We start from the raw sequence: 21259 nt of genomic DNA, 5'->3' as shown, positions 1-21259 counted from the left end.
CACACACACACACACACACACACACACACACACACACACTACCACCATCAAGGGCCACTGGAAATTTTAAAAGGTTGGTCCGAACGGACGCCTGCTGTTCCACCCATTCATCTGGGCGTATGTCAGTCTAAAGTATGAAATGCCTTTGATCTGTATTTTTAGTTTAGTTGGTTCTGGAGCTCTGGTAAAGCAGCATGTTGCACGGTAGGAAAATAAGAAAGCTAGCTTCGCTGTGCTGCATGTTCATTGAGGTAAGTGGCAAGCAGATGTTATGTTGTCTCTTTCGGATGTGTGCATTTAAGGATTCATATGGATTATTTGATGATGAGTGGAAGTGCTGATCATGTAGTCCTACAGTATGTCATTAAGTGCCACACTGACTAAGGAAAGAAAAGTATGAGAGGCAGGAGGAGAGAAGCAAGAAAGAAAGAAAGAAAGAAAGAAAGAAAGAAAGAAAGAAAGAAAGAAAGAAAGAAAGAAAGAAAGAAAGAAAACTATGGCTTTCACTACATTGGTGTGAATGTAATGATTTATCTCTACTTATTCTAATGTATGCAAGAAGTCAAATGTGGACCACGGAGAAGCCAGTGGAAGGTGGAAGTTGGGAAGAGGCGAAGGAGATGCGATGACGCGAAAGCGTAAGAATGGCGCTGCTAAGATCAAAGCTTTGTCTCCTGTGTATACACCATTGTTTGAGGAGTACATACTGTACATACCTACGTCTCCTGATTACAATCCAAGTAATCTCACTTATAGGTCTTCATGCTCTCTTGAGAACCTTGAGGATCTTAAAATGGAGTCAGTCGGCAGTGGTGAGCGCTCTGAAGTTGAGCCAGTCCAGGATGTAGTGGGCCTACCTGTGGTGGCATATGTGGTAGTCTTTCAATGTTTGCCCTGAGAATCCTACCAGAGATGATTTTGGACCTGTAGGAGTGAGATTTCTGGAAAGGGTGGATTCCTGCTTTTTGGCCGACCCATACGTTGCGTCAAGCTGGGTAAAGGACAAACTGGGAATGGTTACATCTGTGAATGTTTCAAGAAAAGGAATTGTTTGGATTTATTATGTATCCGCCTCCCAGAGGAAGCGGGCGCTTCGAGTCACGCGGCTCGGGGCTCAACCTGTGGTGTGCTTTTCTCTCCGGAGCAGGGCGCAGCAAAAGGGGTGATCAGTGGGGTAGCGTTGAATGTAGAGGTGGATCAAATGAAAATGAAGATTCCTAGTGTTTGTGACTCCCGCCATTTGGTGAAATGTAGACCTGGTGGCAACGGTGAGATTGAGAATACCCGGTCTGTCTTGTTGAGCTTTGACCCAGAGTTTCTACCTGATAAGGTCAGGTTAGGTTATATTTGCTATTCTGTGAGGGCCTATGTTTTCCGAACCCGCTACGGTGCTTTAGGTGCCAAGGATTCGGACACGTTGCAGCAGTGTCTAGAAGGGAGATCCCACGATGTGAGAAATGTACAGGAGGGCATAGTCAGAGGGAGTGTACAGTTGGGATAGAGAAAGCACAGTGTGTCAACTGTGGGGATACGAAGTGCCCTGTGAAAGAGAGACAGGTTGAGATTGCCAGAGTTCAAGTGGGGCAGAAAGTTTCCTATGCTGAGGCAGTGAAGAGAGTAGAGGATAGCCCAAGGGTGAGTGAGTCGACTGGGAGCCCCCCTGTGAGCAGGCCTGAAGAGGATGAGTTTTAGTAAGGTTGGATTTCTTGCGTTTATAGCTATGGTGATCAACTGCACTGCACCGATGGAGCGGACATCACTGAAGATAGATGTGGTAGTTGCAGTAGCAGATAAATATTTGTGTGTGAGAGATTTTAGTGCAGAAGATCTACAGGAAGTTTTGAGAGAAGGGGTTCCATCCATCAGGCCGACAGCCTGGTGTAGGATCGTTTAGAGCCAAAGTAGTGGGATGGGGTGTTTGGTTTTAGGGGATAGTATATAGGTGCATGGTTAGATGGTGGTGCAATTTAAGTTTGTCCCATTCCTCTTTTCCCTTTTTTGGGGGGGCGACCAAAATGTGCAATCCGCACAATCACGGACAATCACAGTCCGACCTGCGAAACGCAGCAATACGCAACACAGCGTCTAGTCTGCCGGAAAACCACACGAAGAATAAAAAAAATAAAGTCAAAGGTGATTGGATAAACAACTTTCAATCAACCAGTGATATATCTAGGGTTGCTTGAGAGGGTAAAATATGTTGAGGAAGGAGTAGATTCAGTTGTAAGTGAACATTTAAGAACACAATACTATGCTTTCTTGAATATATTCACAGATGGATCTAAGGACCCTAAAACAGGGAGGACAGTAGCAGCTTTTAGTGTTCCTGAGTTTAAGGTGGCAGTGATGAAAAGAGCAACGGATAATTTATCTGTTTACACAATGGAGTTGTTGGCCATACTATTGGCTGCAGTGGGTGGAGGACGTGAGGCCAGACAGGGTAGTCATCTGCTCTGACTCCTGTGCAGCACTGATGAGCTTAAATTAATGTGTGTCTCAGAGCAGACAGGATGTATTGTATGAGTTTTTGCAGTGTTTGTATAGGGTGAAACAGATGGGGATATTTGTTATGTTCCTCTGGGTACCAGCTCATGTGTGAGTAGAGGGGAATGAGGAAGTGGATATTATTGCCAAGCAGGCTCTTAAACATCCTAAAGTTGAGATGGAATTGTCAATCAGTAAAGCAAAAGCCAAGGGATTAATAAGAACAGTGGTTAAAAATAAGTGGCAACAGTTGTGGAACAGAGAGTAAGGGAAGACACCTGTATAAGATCCAGGAAAAGGTGGGGGCAGGGAGGTCCTTGGGCCGAGAGAGAAGGGAGGAAAGTGTAGTCACAAGGCTGAGACTGGGACACACAAGGCTAAATAGTACATTGAAATTGGTGGGGAAACATCTGACTGGGAGGTGTGATCATTGTCAGGAGGAGATGGAGACAGTGGAACATGTTCTATTTCAGTGCCAGAAATATGTGAGAGAAAGGGAGCGATTGTTATTAGATTTGAGGAGTAATGGGGTTGAAAAGCCAGGATTAAGTGAACTGCTGGGGAAATCTTCAGGGGATGTAGTATTTAATTATGTATTTCGTTTCCTTAGGGAGACGAGATTATTGTGTAGGATTTAGACCGTCTCTGACTCTGGTCCACACTCCAGTCCAGTTGGTGGTGGTAATGCAGCTTAAAGTTGGTTGCCAACTGCCATATAAAATCCACAGAAGAAGAAGAAGAAGAAGAAGAAGAAGAAGAAGAAGGCAAAAGGGGAAAACATCTCGAGAAACGTAGGGATGCCAGAGTCCATTGGTGCAAACCAGGAGTATGTTGGAAGTAACGTTAGACAAAGATTTGGTTGGAGAGCCTCGTAAATGGCATCCCTTGAGAAAGCAAGAACAAAATGTATGTTAGGAGAAGTGCAGTATTATCATAAGGAGACATATACTTGGATTACAAAGGAGGAATGGAGGGGAAAAGAGAGGCAGAGGAGGTCTAAGAGAGAGAGGGAGGAAGATTGTGAGCTTGAGTCGGTTAAAAATGGCGGAAAAAAGGGAGAAGGTTTGTTAAAGAAGAATGGTAGAAAATTTAAGTAGAGTGAGCTGAAGACAGAAGGAGAATGGAAGTGAATGAGGGTGAAGTATCGGAGGTGGTAGGTGTGGTGAAGTACTCGCCTGAGGCTTGCACCGAGGGTCAGGATAAAGATGAGTCTGTGACAGTAGGAGTGAAGTTTTTGGAAAAAGTGGACCCTTGCCTTTTGGCTGATCCATTTGTGGTTTCAGGGTGGGTGAAAAAAGCATTGGGTATAGTGGAATCGGTGAGGGTAACCAGAAGTGGTCTAGTGATAATTGTTTGTGTTTCTGTTGGTCAGAGGGAGAAGGCGCTCGGAGTTAAACAAATGGGGGCAAGAAATGTGAATTGTTTCGCTCTCAAGAAAAGGGCACCATTGAAAGGAGTGATTACTGGGCTAGCAGTAAATGTAAAAGTTGACCAACTGAAGGGGAAGATTCCCGGTGTTCATGATGCTCGTTGTTTGCGACGCAAACAGGGTGGCGAGAGTGGGGAAACAGAAGAGTCATTGTCCGTTCTTTTGAGTTTTGAAGTTGAGTCTTTGCCCGACAAAGTGAAGTTAGGATATATAAGTTATCCTGTATAAGCTTATGTGCCGAATACATTAAGATGTTACAGGTGTCAAACTTATGGGCATGTGGCAGTAGTGTGTAGGAGGGAGGTTCCAAGGTGTGAGAAGTGTGCAGAAGGGCATGAGACAAAGGAATGTGTAGCATTGGGAAAAGTAGTGGTATGTGCTAATTGTAGGGGTGCCCATGGGGCTGGGGATCAGAAATGTCCCGTGCTAGAGAGGCAGGTTGAGGTTTCCAGGGTAAGAGTAGTGAAGAAGTTGTCATATGCTGAGGCAGTGAAGAAAGTAGAGGAAGATGGGTCAAGGGGGAGGAGTGGTGAGAGTAGTAGATATGTACCAGTACAGAGGGATAGGCCAACAAGTGATATACACTACCGGTCAAAAGTTTTAGAACACCTACTCATTCAAGGGTTTTTCTTTATTTTTACTATTTTCTACATTGTAGAATAATAGTGAAGACATCAAAACTATGAAATAACACATATGGAATCATGTAGTAACCAAAAAAGTGTTAAACAAATCAAAATATATTTTATATTAGAGATTCTTCAAATAGCCACCCTTTGCCTTGATGACAGATTTGCACACTCTTAGCATTCTCTCAACCAGCTTCACCCGGAATGCTTTTCCAACAGTCTTGAAGGATATGCTGGGCACTTGTTGGCTGCTTTTCCTTCACTCTGCAGTCCGACTCATCCCAAACCATCTCAATTGGGTTGAGGTCGGGGGATTGTGGAGGCCAGGTCATCTGATGCAGCAGTCCATCACTCTCCTTCTTGGTAAAATAGCCCTTACACAGCATGGAGGTGTGTTGGGTCATTGTCCTGTTGAAAAACAAATGATAGTCCCAGTAAGCGCAAACCAGACGGAATGGTGTACGCTGCAGAATGCTGTGGTAGCCATGCTGGTTAAGTGTGCCTTGAATTCTAAATAAATAACAGACAGTGTCACCAGCAAAGTACCCCCACACCGTAACACCTCCTCCACAATGCTTTACGGTGGGAAATACACATGCGGAGATCATCCGTTCACCCACACCGCGTCTCACAAAGACACGGCGGTTGGAACCAAAAATCTCAAATTTGGACTCCAGACCAAAGGACAAATTTCCACCGGTCTAATGTCCGTTGCTCATGTTTCTTGGTCCAAGCAAGTCTCTTCTTATTATTGGTGTCCTTTAGTAGTGGTTTCTTTGCAGCAATTCGACCATGAAGGCCTGATTCACACAGTCTCCTCTGAACAGTTGATGTTGAGATGTGTCTGTTACTTGAACTCTGTGAAGCATTTATTTGGGCTGCAATTTCTGAGGCTGGTAACTCTAATGAACTTATCCTCTGCAGCAGAGGGATCTCTGGGTCTTCCATTCCTGTGACAATCCTCATGAGAGCCAGTTTCATCATAGCGCTTGATGGTTTTTGCGACTGCACTTGAAGAAACTTTCAAAGTTCTTGACATTTTCCGTATTGACTGACCTTCATGTCTTAAAGTAATGATGGACTGTCATTTCTCTTTGCTTATTTGAGCTGTTCTTGCCATAATATGTACTTGGTCTTTTACCAAATAGGGCTATCTTCTGTTTACCCCCCTACCTTGTCACAACACAACTGATTGGCTCATACGCATTAAGAAGGAAAGAAATTCCACAAATGACCTTTTAAGAAGCCACAACTGTTAATTGAAATGCATTCCAGGTGACTACCTCATGAAGCTGGTTGAGAGAATGCCAAGAGTGTGTAAAGCTGTCATCAAGGCAAAGGGTGGCTATTTGAAGAATCTGAAATATAAAATATATTTTAATTTGTTTAACACTTTTTTGGTTACTACATGATTCCATATGTGTTATTTCATAGTTTTGATGTCTTCACTATTATTCTACAATGTAGAAAATAGTAAAAATAAAGAAAAACCCTTGAATGAGTAGATGTTCTAAAACTTTTGACCGGTAGTGTGTGTTTCAGTAAGATTGTATTTTTAGCATTTATAGCAATGGTTATTAATTGTACTGCAGGGATGGAACGTAAATCGAAGAAAATTGAGGTTGTGGTGGCAGCTGCAGAGAGGTACTGTATTTGGGTGTGCGAGACTTAACATCAGAAGAGTTACAGGGTGTGTTAAGTGGTGATGTCTCATCCTTTCAGGTTGAGGGCATGAGGTAGGAATACATAGATTTAAATAATGGAGTAGGGTGGTGTTAATTGTTTATTTTTGTTTTTTGTTTATTTAATTATTTTGTGAGTGTAGTGTTAGATGGTAGGGTATTTATTTTATTGTATTTTTCAAGCAAAATATAAGGGAGTTGTACTACAGTCTAGTAGGTGGCGTTAATGCAACATATTGGATGCCAACCACCGTTAAAACTCATAGAAGAAGAAGAAGAAGAAGAAGAAGAAGAAGAAGAAGAAGAAGAAGAAGAAGAAGAAGAAGAAGAGGGAAGGTCTTTTGAGTTTTGAAGTTGAGTCTTTGTCGGATAAAGTGAAGTTAGGATATATAAGTTATCCTGTGCGAGCTTATGTGCCGAGTACATTACCATGTTACAGGTGTCAAATTTATGGGCATGTGGCAGCAGTATGTAGGAGGGAGATTCCAAGGTGTGAGAAGTGTGCAGAAGGGCATGAGATTAAGGAGTGTGAAGCACTGGGGAAAGTGGTGGTATGTGCTAATTGTACGGATGGCCTTGGAGCTGGGGATCAGACATGTCCAGTGCGAGAGAAGCAGGTTGAGGTTTCCAGGTTAAGAGTAGAGAAGACGTTGTCATATGCGGAGGCAGTGAAGAAAGTAGAGGAAGAAGGGTCAAGGGGCGGGGGTCATGTGGTCTGAAGAGACAAAAATAGAGCTTTTTGGTCTAAACTCCACTCGCCGTGTTTGGAAGAAGAAGAAGGATGAGTACAACCCCAAGAACACCATCCCAACCGTGAAGCATGGAGGTGGAAACATCATTCTTTGGGGAAGCTTTTCTGCAAAGGGGACAGGACGACTGCACCGTATTGAGGGGAGGATGGATGGGGCCATGTATCGCGAGATCTTGGCCAACAACCTCCTTCCCTCAGTAAGAGCATTGAAGATGGGTCGTGGCTGGCTCTTCCAGCATGACAACGACCCGAAACACACAGCCAGGGCAACTAAGGAGTGGCTCCGTAAGAAGCATCTCAAGGTCCTGGAGTGGCCTAGCCAGTCTCCAGACCTGAACCCAATAGAAAATCTTTGGAGTGAGCTGAAAGTCCGTATTGCCCAGCGACAGCCCCGAAACCTGAAGGATCTGGAGAAGGTCTGTATGGAGGAGTGGGCCAAAATCCCTGCTGCAGTGTGTGCAAACCTGGTCAAGACCTACAGGAAACGTATGTAAATGCAAACAAAGGTTTCTGTACCAAAAGTTCTGCTTTTCTGATGTACAGTGAGGGAAAAAAGTATTTGATCCCCTGCTGATTTTGTACATTTGCCCACTGACAAAGAAATGATCAGTCTATAATTTTAATGGTAGGTTTATTTGAACAGTAAGAGACAGAATAACAACAACAAAATCCAGAAAAATGCATGTCAAAAATTTTATAAATTGATTTGCATTTTAATGAGGGAAATAAGTATTTGACCCCCTCTCAATCAGAAAGATTTCTGGCTCCCAGGTGTCTTTTATACAGGTAACAAACTGAGATTAGGAGCACACTCTTAAACGGAGTGCTCCTAATCTCATTTTGTTACCTGTATAAAAGACACCTGTCCACAGAAGCAATCAATCAATCAGATTCCAAACTCTCCACCATGGCCAAGACCAAAGAGCTCTCCAAGGATGTCAGGGACAAGATTGTAGACCTACACAAGGCAGGAATGGGCTACAAGACCATCGCCAAGCAGCTTGGTGAGAAGGTGACAACAGTTGGTGCGATTATTCGCAAATGGAAGAAACACAAAAGACCTGTCAATCTCCCTCGGCCTGGGGCTCCATACAAGATCTCACTTCGTGGAGTTGCAATGATCATGAGAACGGTGAGGAATCAGCCCAGAACTACACGGGAGGATCTTGTCAATGATCTCAAGGCAGCTGGGACCATAGTCACCATGAAAACAATTGGTAACACACGACGCCGTGAAGGACTGAAATCCTGCAGCGCCCGCAAGGTCCCCCTGCTCAAGAAAGCACATATACAGGGCCGTCTGAAGTTTTCCAATGAACATCTGAATGATTCAGAGGAGAACTGGGTGAAAGTGTTGTGGTCAGATGAGACCAAAATCGAGCTCTTTAGCATCAACTCAACTCGCTGTGTTTGGAGGAGGAGGAATGCTGCCTATGACCCCAAGAACACCATCCCCACCGTCAAACATGGAGGTGGAAACATTATGCTTTGGGGGTGTTTTTCTGCTAAGGGGACAGGACAACTTCACCGCATCAAAGGGATGATGGACGGGGACATGTACCGTCAAATCTTGGGTGAGAACCTCCTTCCCTCAGCCAGGGCATTGAACATGGGTCGTGGATGGATATTGCAGCATGACAATGACCCAAAACACACGGCCAAGGCAACAAAGGAGTGGCTCAAGAAGAAGCACATTAAGGTCCTGGAGTGGCCTAGCCAGTCTCCAGACCTTAATCCCATAGAAAATCTGTGGAGGGAGCTGAAGGTTTGAGTTGCCAAACGTCAGCCTCGAAACCTTAATGACTTGGAGAAGATCTGCAAAGAGAAGTGGAACAAAATCCCTCCTGAGATGTGTGCAAACCTGGTGGCCAACTACAAGAAACGTCTGACCTCTGTGATTGCCAACAAGGGTTTTGCCACCAAGTACTAAGTCATGTTTTGCAGAGGGGTCAAATACTTATTTCCCTCATTAAAATGCAAATCAATTAATAACATTTTTGACATGCGTTTTTCTGGATTTTTTTGTTGTTATTCTGTCTCTCACTGTTCAAATAAACCTACCATTAAAATTATAGACTGATCATGTCTTTGTCAGTGGGCAAACGTACAAAATCAGCAGGGGATCAAATACTTTTTTCCCTCACTGTATCAAATACTTATGTCATGCAATAAAATGCAAATTCATTACTTAAAAATCATACAATGTGATTTTCTGGATTTTTGTTTTAGATTCTGTCTCTCACAGCTGAAGTGTACCTATGATAAAAATGACAGACCTCTACATGCTTTGTAAGTAGGAAAACCTGCAAAATCGGCAGTGTATCAAATACTTGTTCTCCCCACTGTATATACCAGTACAGTGGGATAGGCAAGCAAGTGATATGTTTCAGTAAGATTGGGTTTTTAGCGTTTATAGCAATGGTTATTAATTGTACTGCAGGGATGGAATGCAAATCGAAGAAAATTGAGGTTGTGGTGGCAGCTGCAGAGAGTGTTAATTGGTGATGTCCCATCATTTCAGGTTGAGGGCATGAGGTAGGAGTGAGTATATTTAAATAGTGGAGAAGGGTGGGGTTAATTATTAGTAGTAGTTTTGAAGTTGTGAGTGTAGTGTTAGATGGTAGGATATTTATTTGCTTAGTTTTATTTTATTTTTCATGAAAAGATAAGGGAGTTGTACTCCAGTCTAGTAGGTGGCGGTAAGGCAACAAATTGGATGCCATCCGCCGTTAAACCTCATTGAAGAAGAAGAGGAGGAAGAAGAAGAAAAAGAAGGACTTTCAATGAGTTATAGTAGGCGTGTCTTCAGAGCGGCTGACAGGCAGAGCAGCCAGCCGCTCGATGGTTGCAACAGTTTGAGGAATTCTTAGTTGTTGGTTGAGGAGTGAACGGAGGATTGGTGTGGTCGAACGTTGGAAAGTATTCGGCTTTTTGGGGTTCACAAAACAAGTTTGCGGAGGTGTAGCCAACTTTCTTTTCAAGTTGTTGCTTTGCTGCTGTGGTCTGCTATTAGTTTTCCATTAGTTTTTTGATGCGGCCAAATTTGAAGAGATTAGTTTTCTCATCAAATGACGTGGACTAGCACCATGAGTAGTGGCTACAGTAGTTTAGAGGAGGACTCCGAAGAGTATTTTTTCACCGCCAGAACTTCGTTCTTCAAGAAGCCTTCTGGGAAACCAACCCAGTGCAAGGTACATGAACTTTAATTTATGCCAACGTCTCATCTGGTAGCTACTGTGTTTTGACATAAAGTTAGAAAACTGTTGTTAAATTGCTAACGTTAACGAGTTACCAGTTTCGCATGCAGTCTACTCTACAGTATTTTCAACGTAGCCAATGTTGGCAGGCAGGCTGGCTAGACATTTCAGGAGCTAACGTTGGCTATCAATTATTTGTTTAGGCTTAATCCATATTGATTTGCCAGGCTGTATGGTTTAGATTTGAATGGAGCTAATCTGATGGTGGGCAATTATAACCATAATCTGAGTGGCACGTGCAGCTAAATATTTCAGAGCCACGTGGGATCATACTTTGATAGGATAGCCATTTATGGGCCTCTCACTTTATATGTTAAACTATAGAAAACAATTAAAGTGTATAGTTGCATTTTAAACTGTGGAAGAGTTGGTTAATTGGAAACTTGCATGCCAGAGGAGACCTTGAGCCCCTGATTGGGTTAAAGCCCATGGCATCCTGACTATGGGGTCTGGAACTCATAAGTAGGTCCGTTGTGCTTATCAGTACTGGTCTGTGTCTCAGACTCAAGACTCTGCATATAATGTAACAGTTATTGTCCTGTCACACACAACTGCATTCACCAGAGGTGAGTGTGTGTGTTCTCGCACGTGTATGTTGAGCTTGCAAATTCTGCTCAGCCTGACCTCTCATATTTCCATATGACCTTGACACAGTCATATTCCATGCCAGGCTGCGGACAGCGTTGCCCATGCAAGACTCACACACACTATGCCATGAAGGGACTTGTCCAGTAAGCATAATGCTGTGTCTTCCCCCACAATGGTGTTATTGTGGGTGAAATGTCACACAGAGGGTCTCTCATAATAGCTCCTCTAGTTAACCCACCAGCAGCTCAAATCCTACTGATTAGGGGTCTATTCATCAAGCGCCGTGTGGATGACTTAATGCATTCTTGTAAATGTACTGTACTTCTTCATGGTGCCATCGGTTATGCCACTGCTGCTGGTTTTCAATAGGTTTCATGGGCTTAGATAACTCTCCTTCCTTTCCCTCCTGATAGCACCACCACCAACATACAACAACAGTTAGGCTACCAGTTAATGATAAACCTCAGAGGGGCTAGTTAGGGTAGTTAGTTGCTTCTCCTAAGTCATTCCATTGCAATGTCTCCTCTTGAGCAATGGTTTATGCCATGTGGTGATTTATATTCTGTGTTGGCCTTGGCCCATGTTTAACCAAGAGTGCCTGTTCATTGTGGTGTGTGTGTGTCTTTACAAGTCAAAGCTTCAACATGCCTCAAGTCTTTCTGTTTACCCTTTAGCACCATGGACACTAAGGGAAATGGAGGCTCGAAAGGCTCTGACCCTGCCTGGGCTGCTGGGAAACGGCTGCAATAGACACACTCACACACAGCGGTGGCACAGCTTCTGAGTGACAGGGCCTCATAACCCTCCTCAGCTAGTCTCTGTGTCTCCAGAGTAGCTAGCAAATACTGTAGACTACTCAGTAACTCACAGCCCCCTCTCTCTCTGTATACGGAAGGATAGGGTTCTAATGGGTCTGTAGTGGAGCCATGTTATATTGATGTATAGTACATTAATCATAATAGTAGGTATTTAGTATAAGAGTGTGTATAGTATTAGTTATAGTACGTTTTTAGTAGAGCTGGGTTGGAGCCAGCAAGTGTGACTCACTTGCTGGCTCCAACCCAGCTCTACTAAAAACGTACTATAACTAATACTAAATTGGTTCCAATTTAAAATGGTGGCTGTGTAGGAGGAGAGGGCTGCTTTTTGTTTCTCTGCTCCAAAGTCAACAATGGCAGATGCTTACATAAGAGAATCACCACACATTATCTCCTCTGACAGTCTTCCTGTATAAAACTCAAACTACGGGCTGCCTCGGTAACAGAGAGGGCTGTTTGTTGGTTTGAGTGGAGGACAAGTGGTGGCTATCTGTAGTTTGTGTGTTTTTAGTTGCTGTACAACAGTAGATGTATTTCAGTCTCTCTCCTTGAGTTCTCTGTTTCCAGATGGAGAGGGTGGGAGAGGTGTCTGTCCAACAGAGGGAGGGAGAGAAACAGCCTAGTATCGGTCTACCTTAGACATCGGAAACACAGCTCTGTCCGGACCAGAGGATGTCCCAGATTAATAGAAGGGGAGGGAATCACACCCATGGTTTCCAACATTTTCTGTGGTAGCTACAGATACAGAAGCTGCTTTAGCCTCCCTTCCATTCTCTGCTGGTGGTGGGAAAAGGCCCCTTTTAGTTGGATCTCAGTCCTGCAGGCTATATTCTCGTGAGAGTACAGGAGAGGACTTTGATGGCAGCAGCAGTGTCCCCACACTCACTCGGGGAGGCTGGGTTTGACTTGTCTATGACATCACCTGACAGCATGGTGTGCAAACCGCATGTCAGGACCTTGATCAACCACACAATCCATTAAAACACCCTCTCTCACGCTTCTCCCCCTCTTCCACCCCTGGTTCCTCAGCTATTGTGTTGCAGTTCCTGAATGTTCTCAGTTTTGTATCCGGTTCTCTGTCTACTGCCACTTTCAGTCCAAGTTGTGCATTATTACTAGAGGTGGGACTAACTTCCTTGCCATGTTCGTATTGTGGCAAGGAAACACAACATGAAGAGGATTGAACTTCTTTAGGAAATCAGCCCTAATGTTGAAAACAAACATCATTATGTTGTCATCCAGAGTCACATTTATTTGTTTCCCAAGTTATAGCACACAATATTTTACATACAGCAGGTTTTTAAAGGACCAAAGAGTTTGGTCTGCTTCGTGTTTTTCATTTTTGCCATGGAAAAAATATTGCGATATTTGTATCATCCTGGCCCTAATTATTACAGTATCACATTTACCACAGTTCCTCCATTTTGTCCTGCTTGTCATCTTGCTGTAGGAAATTAGAAAACGTAAACAAACATGGAATTCCAAAGTACATACAACAAACCTGTTCTCCAGACCTGCTCTTCCTCCTGGGCTGTACTGTGCTAGCGTTCCCTTAGCACTAGCCTTTGGGGAGTGGAAAGGGTCTGAGTGGAGAGAGCGAAAGAGAAGAACTCCAGGAGCCCCAGCCAATCTCACACTCACACTAGAACCTTCAGTCTGCTGTGGGTTTACATAGTGGCAGCCAGACCTCTCCAGACTCCTGTTCCAGAAGGAGAAGTGAGAACGCCTGAGCGCTCTGTCTCTGTTATTCAGGGATGGGGTGTCCGTTTTTTTACAGCATACTGACAACTCTCTTAGCGTGTGTGTGAGAGAGATATATGACCCCTCCGACTTGAGTCTTCAGAACTGGAGATGAAGAGAGTTTGGAAGTGGCACTCCCAGCCTAGACAATATGTATGATCCGCTCCAGCGAGAGCTCCAATAGATCTGTGTAATTAACAAGTAAAATATATATAGAGTACTTTGTGTGTGTTTCGTTATGGCGTGTTGATGATAGGAGACAGAATAGCATGACTAAGCCTAAGCAGTGGCACAGGGTTCAAATCAAAATGTATTTGTCACATACATGCGTTTAGCAGATGTTATAGCGGGTATAGCGAAATGCTTGTGCTTCTAGCTCCGACAGTGCAGTAATATCTAACAAGTAATATCTAACAATTTCACAACATATACCCAATACACACAAAACTAGTAAGGAATGGGATTTAAGAATATATACATAAATAGACAAGCAATGACAGAGTGGCATGGACTAAGATACAGTAGAATATTATATTTCTTAAAGTGGCGAGTGATTTCAATAGGCAGCAGCAGCCTCTAATGTGCTAGTGATGGCTATTTAACAGTCTGATGGCCTTGAGATATAAGCTGTTTTTCATTCTCTCAGTCCCAGATTTGATGCACCTGTATTGACTTCGCCTTCTGGATGATAGCGGGGTGAACAGGCAGTGGCTCGGGTGGTTGATAGCCTTGATGATCTTTTTGGCCTTCCTGTGACATCTGGTGCTGTATGTGTCTTGGAGGGCGGGTAGTTTGCCCCCGGGCTCGGGGCACCACTTGAGGTACAGACTGTTTGAAGAAGAGTCGCTGAGGCTTTCATCTGTTTATATTCAGAACACAACCAACCTTAAACCCTGCTCAGCTAGACTCAGCTGTGTGTGCCTTTGCACTGTGTGTGTGTGTCCGTGGGCTCTGAGTGTTTGTGTCAATGGGTGCCATGCAGACCTGTTTCCTTCCTGCTGTTGTGAGTTTTGCTTTGCTGCAGAAAGGAGAGAATGTCAACTGTTTCTCTGTTTTCATACTTCAGCTAAACAGAGCAAGACCCACACAGCATACTCCCCCAATCCAGCCCTCGCAGCTACTGATAAAAAAAAGGCTGATATGGAAACATGCTTCTTAGTTTAGAAATGTAAAACGGGGCCTAAATAATCTAGCCTACATACCAAACAGAGCCATGTTGAAAAAAAACAGCTTGTGCTCTAAAGGTGGGTTTTACTGCAGGGAGTTAGTATGGGTGTAGGCTACTTTATGATCCGGGGCCAGTCTTGCTCTGTTATGTAGCATGACCTGCCTGCATGTTATATAAAGCACTTTAACTGTCTGCTGCTCTGTTAGTGTTCTGTTCTAGAGGAAACTCAATTTGATTGTTTTTGCAACGGCCCCTGTTGCTATCTCAGCACGCGCACACACACAGAGCAGAGCAGGCTCCTTGATAATATGATTACCTTTCAAAGACTGCCTGCGTCATGGAGCAGATTAGGTGTTTATTAAACACTGGACCCGTGTGTGTGCTCGACTACTCGTGCATGCACAACCACATCAGTCATGGAACGGACGCACTCTATGCTAGATCAAGCTTCCAGACCTACTGAACTGTATCACCTGTGGTCATGTCCCATCCTAGCAAGACCACAGAACAGGTGGTCTATGAGACACACAACCCTTCACTGTCTGTGAGAAAATCCCCCTCTCTGGACAACAAACTATCATTATCCTGAATAATACCCTGTAGTAGAACTACTGAGGCCCAATAGGAGCTGGTTCTTACTCATAGGTTGCAGAAGACACCTGGTCTACAGGTGGATATTATACACTAGGAAGGGCATCCAGGTGGTCATTTAACTGATGGGAGTCGGCCACCACCCTCTCATCTCCCCTGGCTAGGGTCAGAGGTCAACTGTCATAGAGCAGAGGGTTGTGGGTCACTATCCTTGAGGATCCCTGGCTGCCATATGCTGTTTCTGGGAGCAGTTAGAGAAATTGGCTGTGGTTGTAATTACTGTACCACCATCACACACACTACGCATGTTATCTACACACTACGCACAAGCTCCACACACACACCAGAGGAGAGCGAGAAAGGGAGGACATGCCAACAGCATAGAATGAATTAGGTCTAGTAGCTACTAGCTAGCTACACCCATTGACGTGTACTTTTAAATGTATACAGTGTATCAGCTGCTCAATCTTGTCACTTGTAGGTCCATGTAAGAGGGAGTGTAACAGGACGTCTTGGAGAGATGAGATTGAAGCTGCTCAGGCCAGAGTGTTGTGGAAACCCATTCTTTAATGTGGGCCTAATGTGTTTATTGCTTTGTTGATGGGTATGCCAGCACTCCCAAAACACACTCGCATGGGTGTTCCAGCCCTCACAGTATACTGAACACCATGTGCCTAATTCAAGTAAAATTGTATTTGTCACATGCAACGAATACAACAGGTGAAATGCTTACTTATAAGTCCTTAACCAACAATGCAGTTTTTAGTTAATTTAGTAAATATTTTCTTAAGTAAAAAAGTAACACAATAACGAGGCTATATACAGGGGGTACCGGTACTGAGTCAATATGCGGGGGTTCAGGTTAGTCGAGGTAATTGAGGTAATACAGTTGAAGTCGGAAGTTTACATACACCTTAGCCAAATACATTTAAACTCAGTTTTTCACAATTCCTGACATTTTAATCTCAGTAAAAAGTCCCTGTCTTAGGTCAGTTAGGATCACCACTTTATTTTAAGAATGTGAAATGTCAGAATGATTTATTCAGCTTTTATTTCTTTCATCACATTTCCAGTGGGTCAGAAGTTGATACACTCAGTTAGTATTTGGTAGCATTCCCTTTAAATTGTTTAACATGGGTCAAACGTTCCGGGTAGCCTTCCACAAGCTTCCCACAATAAGTTGGGTGAATTTTGGCCCATTCCTCCTGACAGAGCTGGTGTAACTGAGTCAGGTTTGTAGGCCTTCTTGCTCGCACACGCTTTTTCAGTTCTGCCCACAAATGTTCTATAGGAATGAGGTCAGGGCTTTGTGATGGCCACTCCAATACCTTGACTTTGTTGTCCTTAAGCCGTTTTGCCACAACTTTGGAAGTATACTTGGGGTCATTGTCCATTTGGAAGACCCATTTGTGACCAAGCTTTAACTTCCTGACTGATGTCTTGAGATGTTGCTTCAATATATCCACATCATTTTCCTTCAACATGATGCCATCTATTTTGTGTAGTGCACCAGTCCCTCTTGCAGCAAAGCACCCCCACAGCATGATGCTGCCACCCCCTTGCTTCACGGTTGGGATGGTGTTCTTCGGCTTGCAAGAGCCCCCTTCTTCCTCCAAACATAACGATGGTCATTATGGCCAAACAGTTCTATTTTTGTTTCATCAGACCAGAGGACATTTCTCCAAAAAGTATGATATTTGTGCAGTTGCAAACCGTAGTCTGGCTTTTTTATGGCGGTTTTGGAGCAGTGGCTTCTTCCTTGCTGAGCAGCCTTTCAGGTTATGTCGATATAGGACTCGTTTTACTGTGGATATATATACTTTTGTACCTGTTTCCTCCAGCATCTTCACAAGGTCCTTTGCTGTTGTTCTGGGATTGATTTGCACTTTTCGCCCCAACGTACGTTTATATCTAGGAGACAGAACGCGTCTCCTTCCTGAGCGGTATGACAGCTGCGTGGTCCCATGGTGTTTATACTTGCGTACAATTGTTTGTACAGATGAACGTGGTACCTTCAGGCGTTTGGAATTGCTCCCAAGGATGAACCAGACTTGTGGAGGTCTACAATTTTTTTTCTGAGGTCTTGGCTGATTTTCTTTTGATTTTCCCATGATGTCAAGCAAAGAGGCACTGAGTTTGAAGGTAGGCCTTGAAATACATCCACAGGTACACCTCCAATTGACTCAAATTATGTCAATTAGCCTATCAGAAGCTTCTAAAGCCATGACCTCATTTTCTGGAATTTTCCAAGCTGTTTAAAGGCACAGTCAACAGTGTATGTAAACTTCTGAACCACTGGAATTGTGATACAGTTAAATAATCTGTCTGTAAACAATTGTTGGAAAAATTACTTGTGTCATGCACGTAGATGTCCTAACTGACTTGCCAAACTATAGTTTGTTAAGAAAATATTTGTGGAGTGGTTGAAAAACTATTTTTAATGACTCCAACCTAAAGTGTATGTAAACTTCCGACTTCAACTGTATGTAGGTAGGGGTAAAGTGACTATGCATAGATAATAAACAGCAAGTAGCAGCAGTGTGTGAGAAAAAAAACATGCAAATAGTCTGGGTAGCCATTTGATTAATTGTTCAGCAGTCTTATGGCTTTGGGTAGAAGCTGTTAAGGAGCCTTTTGGACCTAGACTTGGCGCTCCGGTACCGCTTGCTGTGCGGTAGCAGAGAGTACAGTCTATGACTTGGATGACTGGAGTCTATGACAATTTTTTGGGCCTTCCTCTGACACTGCCTAGTATAGAGGTCCTGGATGGCAGGAAGCTTGGCCCCTGTGATATACTGGGCCGTACGCGCTACCCTCTGTAGCGCCTTACGTCCGTATGCCAAGCAGTTGCCATACCAGGCTGTGATGCAACCGGTCAGGATGCTATAGAACTTTTTAAGGATCTGGGGACCTATGCCAAATCTTTTCAGTCTCTTGAGAGGGAATAGGCATTGTCGTGCCCTCTTCACGACAGTCTTGGTGTGTTTGGACCATGATAGTTTGTTGGTGAGGTGGACACCAAGGAACTTGAAGCTCTTGACCCACTCCACTACAGCCCTGTCGATGTGAATGGGGGCGTGTTCGGGCCTCCTTTTCCTGTAGTCCGCGATCAGCTCATTTGTCTTGCTCACGTTGAGGGAAAGGTTGTTGTCCTGGCACCACACTGCCAGGTCTCTGACCTCCTCCCTATATGCTGTCTCATCGTTGTCAGTGATCAGGCCTACCACCGTTGTGTCGTCAGCAAACTTAATGATGGTGTTGGGGTCGTGCTTGGCCACGCAGTCGTGGGTGAACCGGGAGTACAGGAGGGGACTAAGCATGCACCCCTGAGGGGGCCCCGTGTTGAGGATCAGCGTGGCAGATGTGTTGTTGCCTACCCTTACCACCTGGGGGCTGCCTGTCAGGAAGTTCAGGGTCCAGTTGTAGAGGGAGGTGTTAAGTCCCAGGGTCCTTAGCTTCGTGATGAGCACTATGGTGTTGAACGCTGAGCTGTAGTCAATGAACATCATTCTCACATAGGTGTTCCTTTTGTCCAGGTGGGATAGGGCAGTGAGGAGTGCAATTGAGATTGTTGATCTGTTGGGGCGGTATGCGAATTGGAGTGTGTCTAGGGTTTCCGGGATGATGGTGTTGGTGTGAGATATGACCAGCCTTTCAAAGCACTTCATGGCTACAGATGTGAATGCTACGGGATGGTAGTCATTTAGGCAGGTTCCCTTGTTGTTCTTGGGCACAGGGACTAAGTATGCCTAATTATTATGGATGGTGATTGTGACATTGAAAAACAGGTAACGGTGCAATAACTGGTGTCTTCACTGAGCCTTATTATCCCTCTCTGGGTCTTAGTCACAGCTTCGCTATGGCTGGCTGCTACAGTCACAGCCCTGCTATGGCTATAGCTGCTGGTCTCCGCCCTGGCTAGTACTGTAGCTGTGTCTGTGTGTTTAGTGAGAATGCTTTGTCTACGACTCCTGTCGGAACAGTATTCCATCAGCCACACCATTCATCTCACACTCCATTGCACCACACATGCCAGAGATGGGCCTCAGTTCAGGTTTCTATTAGAGTTGTGAGGTGAATGAGTCTCGAGGGTCTGTTGTCTCTCATGTCCAAGTTGTATGGGTTTATTCATGGTAGGAAAAGCAACCGCACACCCCCGTCCCATTCCCTCACAGAGAGTGTGGACAGGTTTGTATATGTGGCCTTGTAAACCTATAGCGCCTCTGTGTGCTGTGTTTCTGCACATGGTCAGTGCCTGACTGAGTATGGTCTAAGCATGCATTTACTGAGATACACATCCCTGCTATCACGTGTTCTTATTTCTATTTTGAATTGAGCAATTATTCAGTTCTGGACATGCTCAGGGTAAAATTGAATACTGTCTGGTTCTCAGAACAGGACCGCTACAGTTGTAGTAGGCTACTGGCGGTTATCAAGCTAATCTCTCTCTCACACACACACACACACACACACACACACACACACACACACACACACACACACACACAGGCTGAGTTAATGATTGTCACAGGAGAGTAGGCTATAGTTAGCTAACCGGCAGTCGTTCATCATTAACTAACTGCCTTTAGGCCAATATTATTAACAGACCTTCAGTTTCCCAATGAGAGGCTTGTCACTGTCTCAACTCTCCATACTCCAGGTTGAAAGCCTTTCATCAACGTTGATTTAAAGTAGTGCAGTGCAGTTCTGATCGTCAGAGTTTAGTCTACAGTTGTAGAGTATTAGCCTGTTTTGATTGGCTTGGAACAGTTAATACAGTAGTTTCCCACAGGTTCAGTGTTTGATGTGACAGTCTGTACCGTGCAGCCAAGGACCTTGAGAATTGATTTTCCGCTGCAGATTCCCTGCAGCCGTGCTGACTGAGTGGGCTAGCCTGGTGCCGTGAGTGTTGTTGCCCTTGTTACGCTCTCTGCAGTATGGTTCCTGTCTCGTCTTTGCGAAGTGAGTGTTACAGACATGATGGAGAGATTGGGTCAATGCTACTTCCATAGACTAGCTCTACAGGCTAGCTCCCTGCCGATTCATACCTCCGTGACAGTTTTGATGAAACATACTGTAGGTCTGTGTAGGAGTGTTAGTCGGACAAAGTCTACTTCCTCCCTGAGTGAACCACATAGGATCACATCTGCTCAGACGTCCCCATGTCCCACATACTGCTCTCCCGTTTGTGTGTTTATATTGTGTTCCTGTCTCTTGCCACAGACACACCTGTTTTTCGTCCCACTATTTATTCCCTTTATTATCCTCATTGTGTTGGTCTATAGGAATGTTTTCCATGTTACTGTAATCAGACCTGTCTGAAGCCAAGCCTGTTTTATGTCTCTGAGATGGAGATCCACTAGAGAGAGAAGTGGATCAGGAAGACAGAGGAACAGTGCTGGGCCTAGTGCTATTTGTTACACTGCATTCCCCATGTGTCTCCTATCGCTCAATGCCATGGCATAGGCCTAAGCTACATACTATAGCGAATGTGTGTGTATTGTGTGGACCTCTCCCCCTATGGGCCTCTCTCACATTTAGGCTGACAACATGCTGACCCAGCACAGTGGTTTGAGGCATGATGAATCCTCCCCAGGCAGTTAATGTGAACTGTCAATCATCCCTGTCTCCCTAGGTAACAGGTCTGTGTGTGTCCAATTTGTAAGTCGCTCTGGATAAGAGCGTCTGCTAAATGATGTAAATGTGTCTGGTCTGCAGTGCAGAAACCCAACAGAGGAAGTCTGGGTTATTGTTGGCCTGGGTTCTCAAAGGACTGGCCTTCTGTTCACATAGGTGCCTTTCAGTGCTGTGAAATGTTCTATTGCCTTACAAACTAACATAGCTACTGAAGAACAGGGAAGTCTGCCTTTCATAATGTCACATCTCACCACCCCATTCTTACTTCCCATTGCTGTAACACACACACACACACACACACACACACACACACACACACACACACACACAGTGTTGGGTAACAGGGACGGATCAGATGAGGTGATGGGGGAGGACTGGGTGTGGTAAAGTAAAGGCCTGAGGAGCTGAGAGGTGGGAGGAAGTAGAACAGTCTTGTTATTGGACCACAGTGATGTAATGTATTTATTATAGGCTTAGGCTACGCG

General features: G+C 44.4%; 1 protein-coding gene across 3 annotated transcripts in view; it reads left to right on the top strand.

Annotated features, from left to right (window-relative positions):
* LOC121543697 (ras association domain-containing protein 3) overlaps window positions 1–21259 on the top strand; it is a 74798-nt gene that overhangs the window by 32095 nt on the left and 21444 nt on the right. The window contains exon 1 of one of the 3 annotated variants that reach the window (XM_041853828.1): window positions 9792–10166. The exons of the other annotated variants lie outside the window; for them this stretch is intronic. Within the exon in view, the coding sequence (XP_041709762.1) occupies window positions 10044–10166 (123 nt within the window). The 5' untranslated portion in view covers window positions 9792–10043. Of the gene's footprint in view, window positions 1–9791; window positions 10167–21259 lie in introns of those variants that run through there. 3 annotated transcript variants of the gene reach the window in all.

Source organism: Coregonus clupeaformis, chromosome 28, assembly GCF_020615455.1.
Source record: "Coregonus clupeaformis isolate EN_2021a chromosome 28, ASM2061545v1, whole genome shotgun sequence".
Classification (NCBI taxonomy): domain Eukaryota; kingdom Metazoa; phylum Chordata; class Actinopteri; order Salmoniformes; family Salmonidae; genus Coregonus; species Coregonus clupeaformis.
This window is presented reverse-complemented; position numbering and strand designations above follow the sequence as displayed.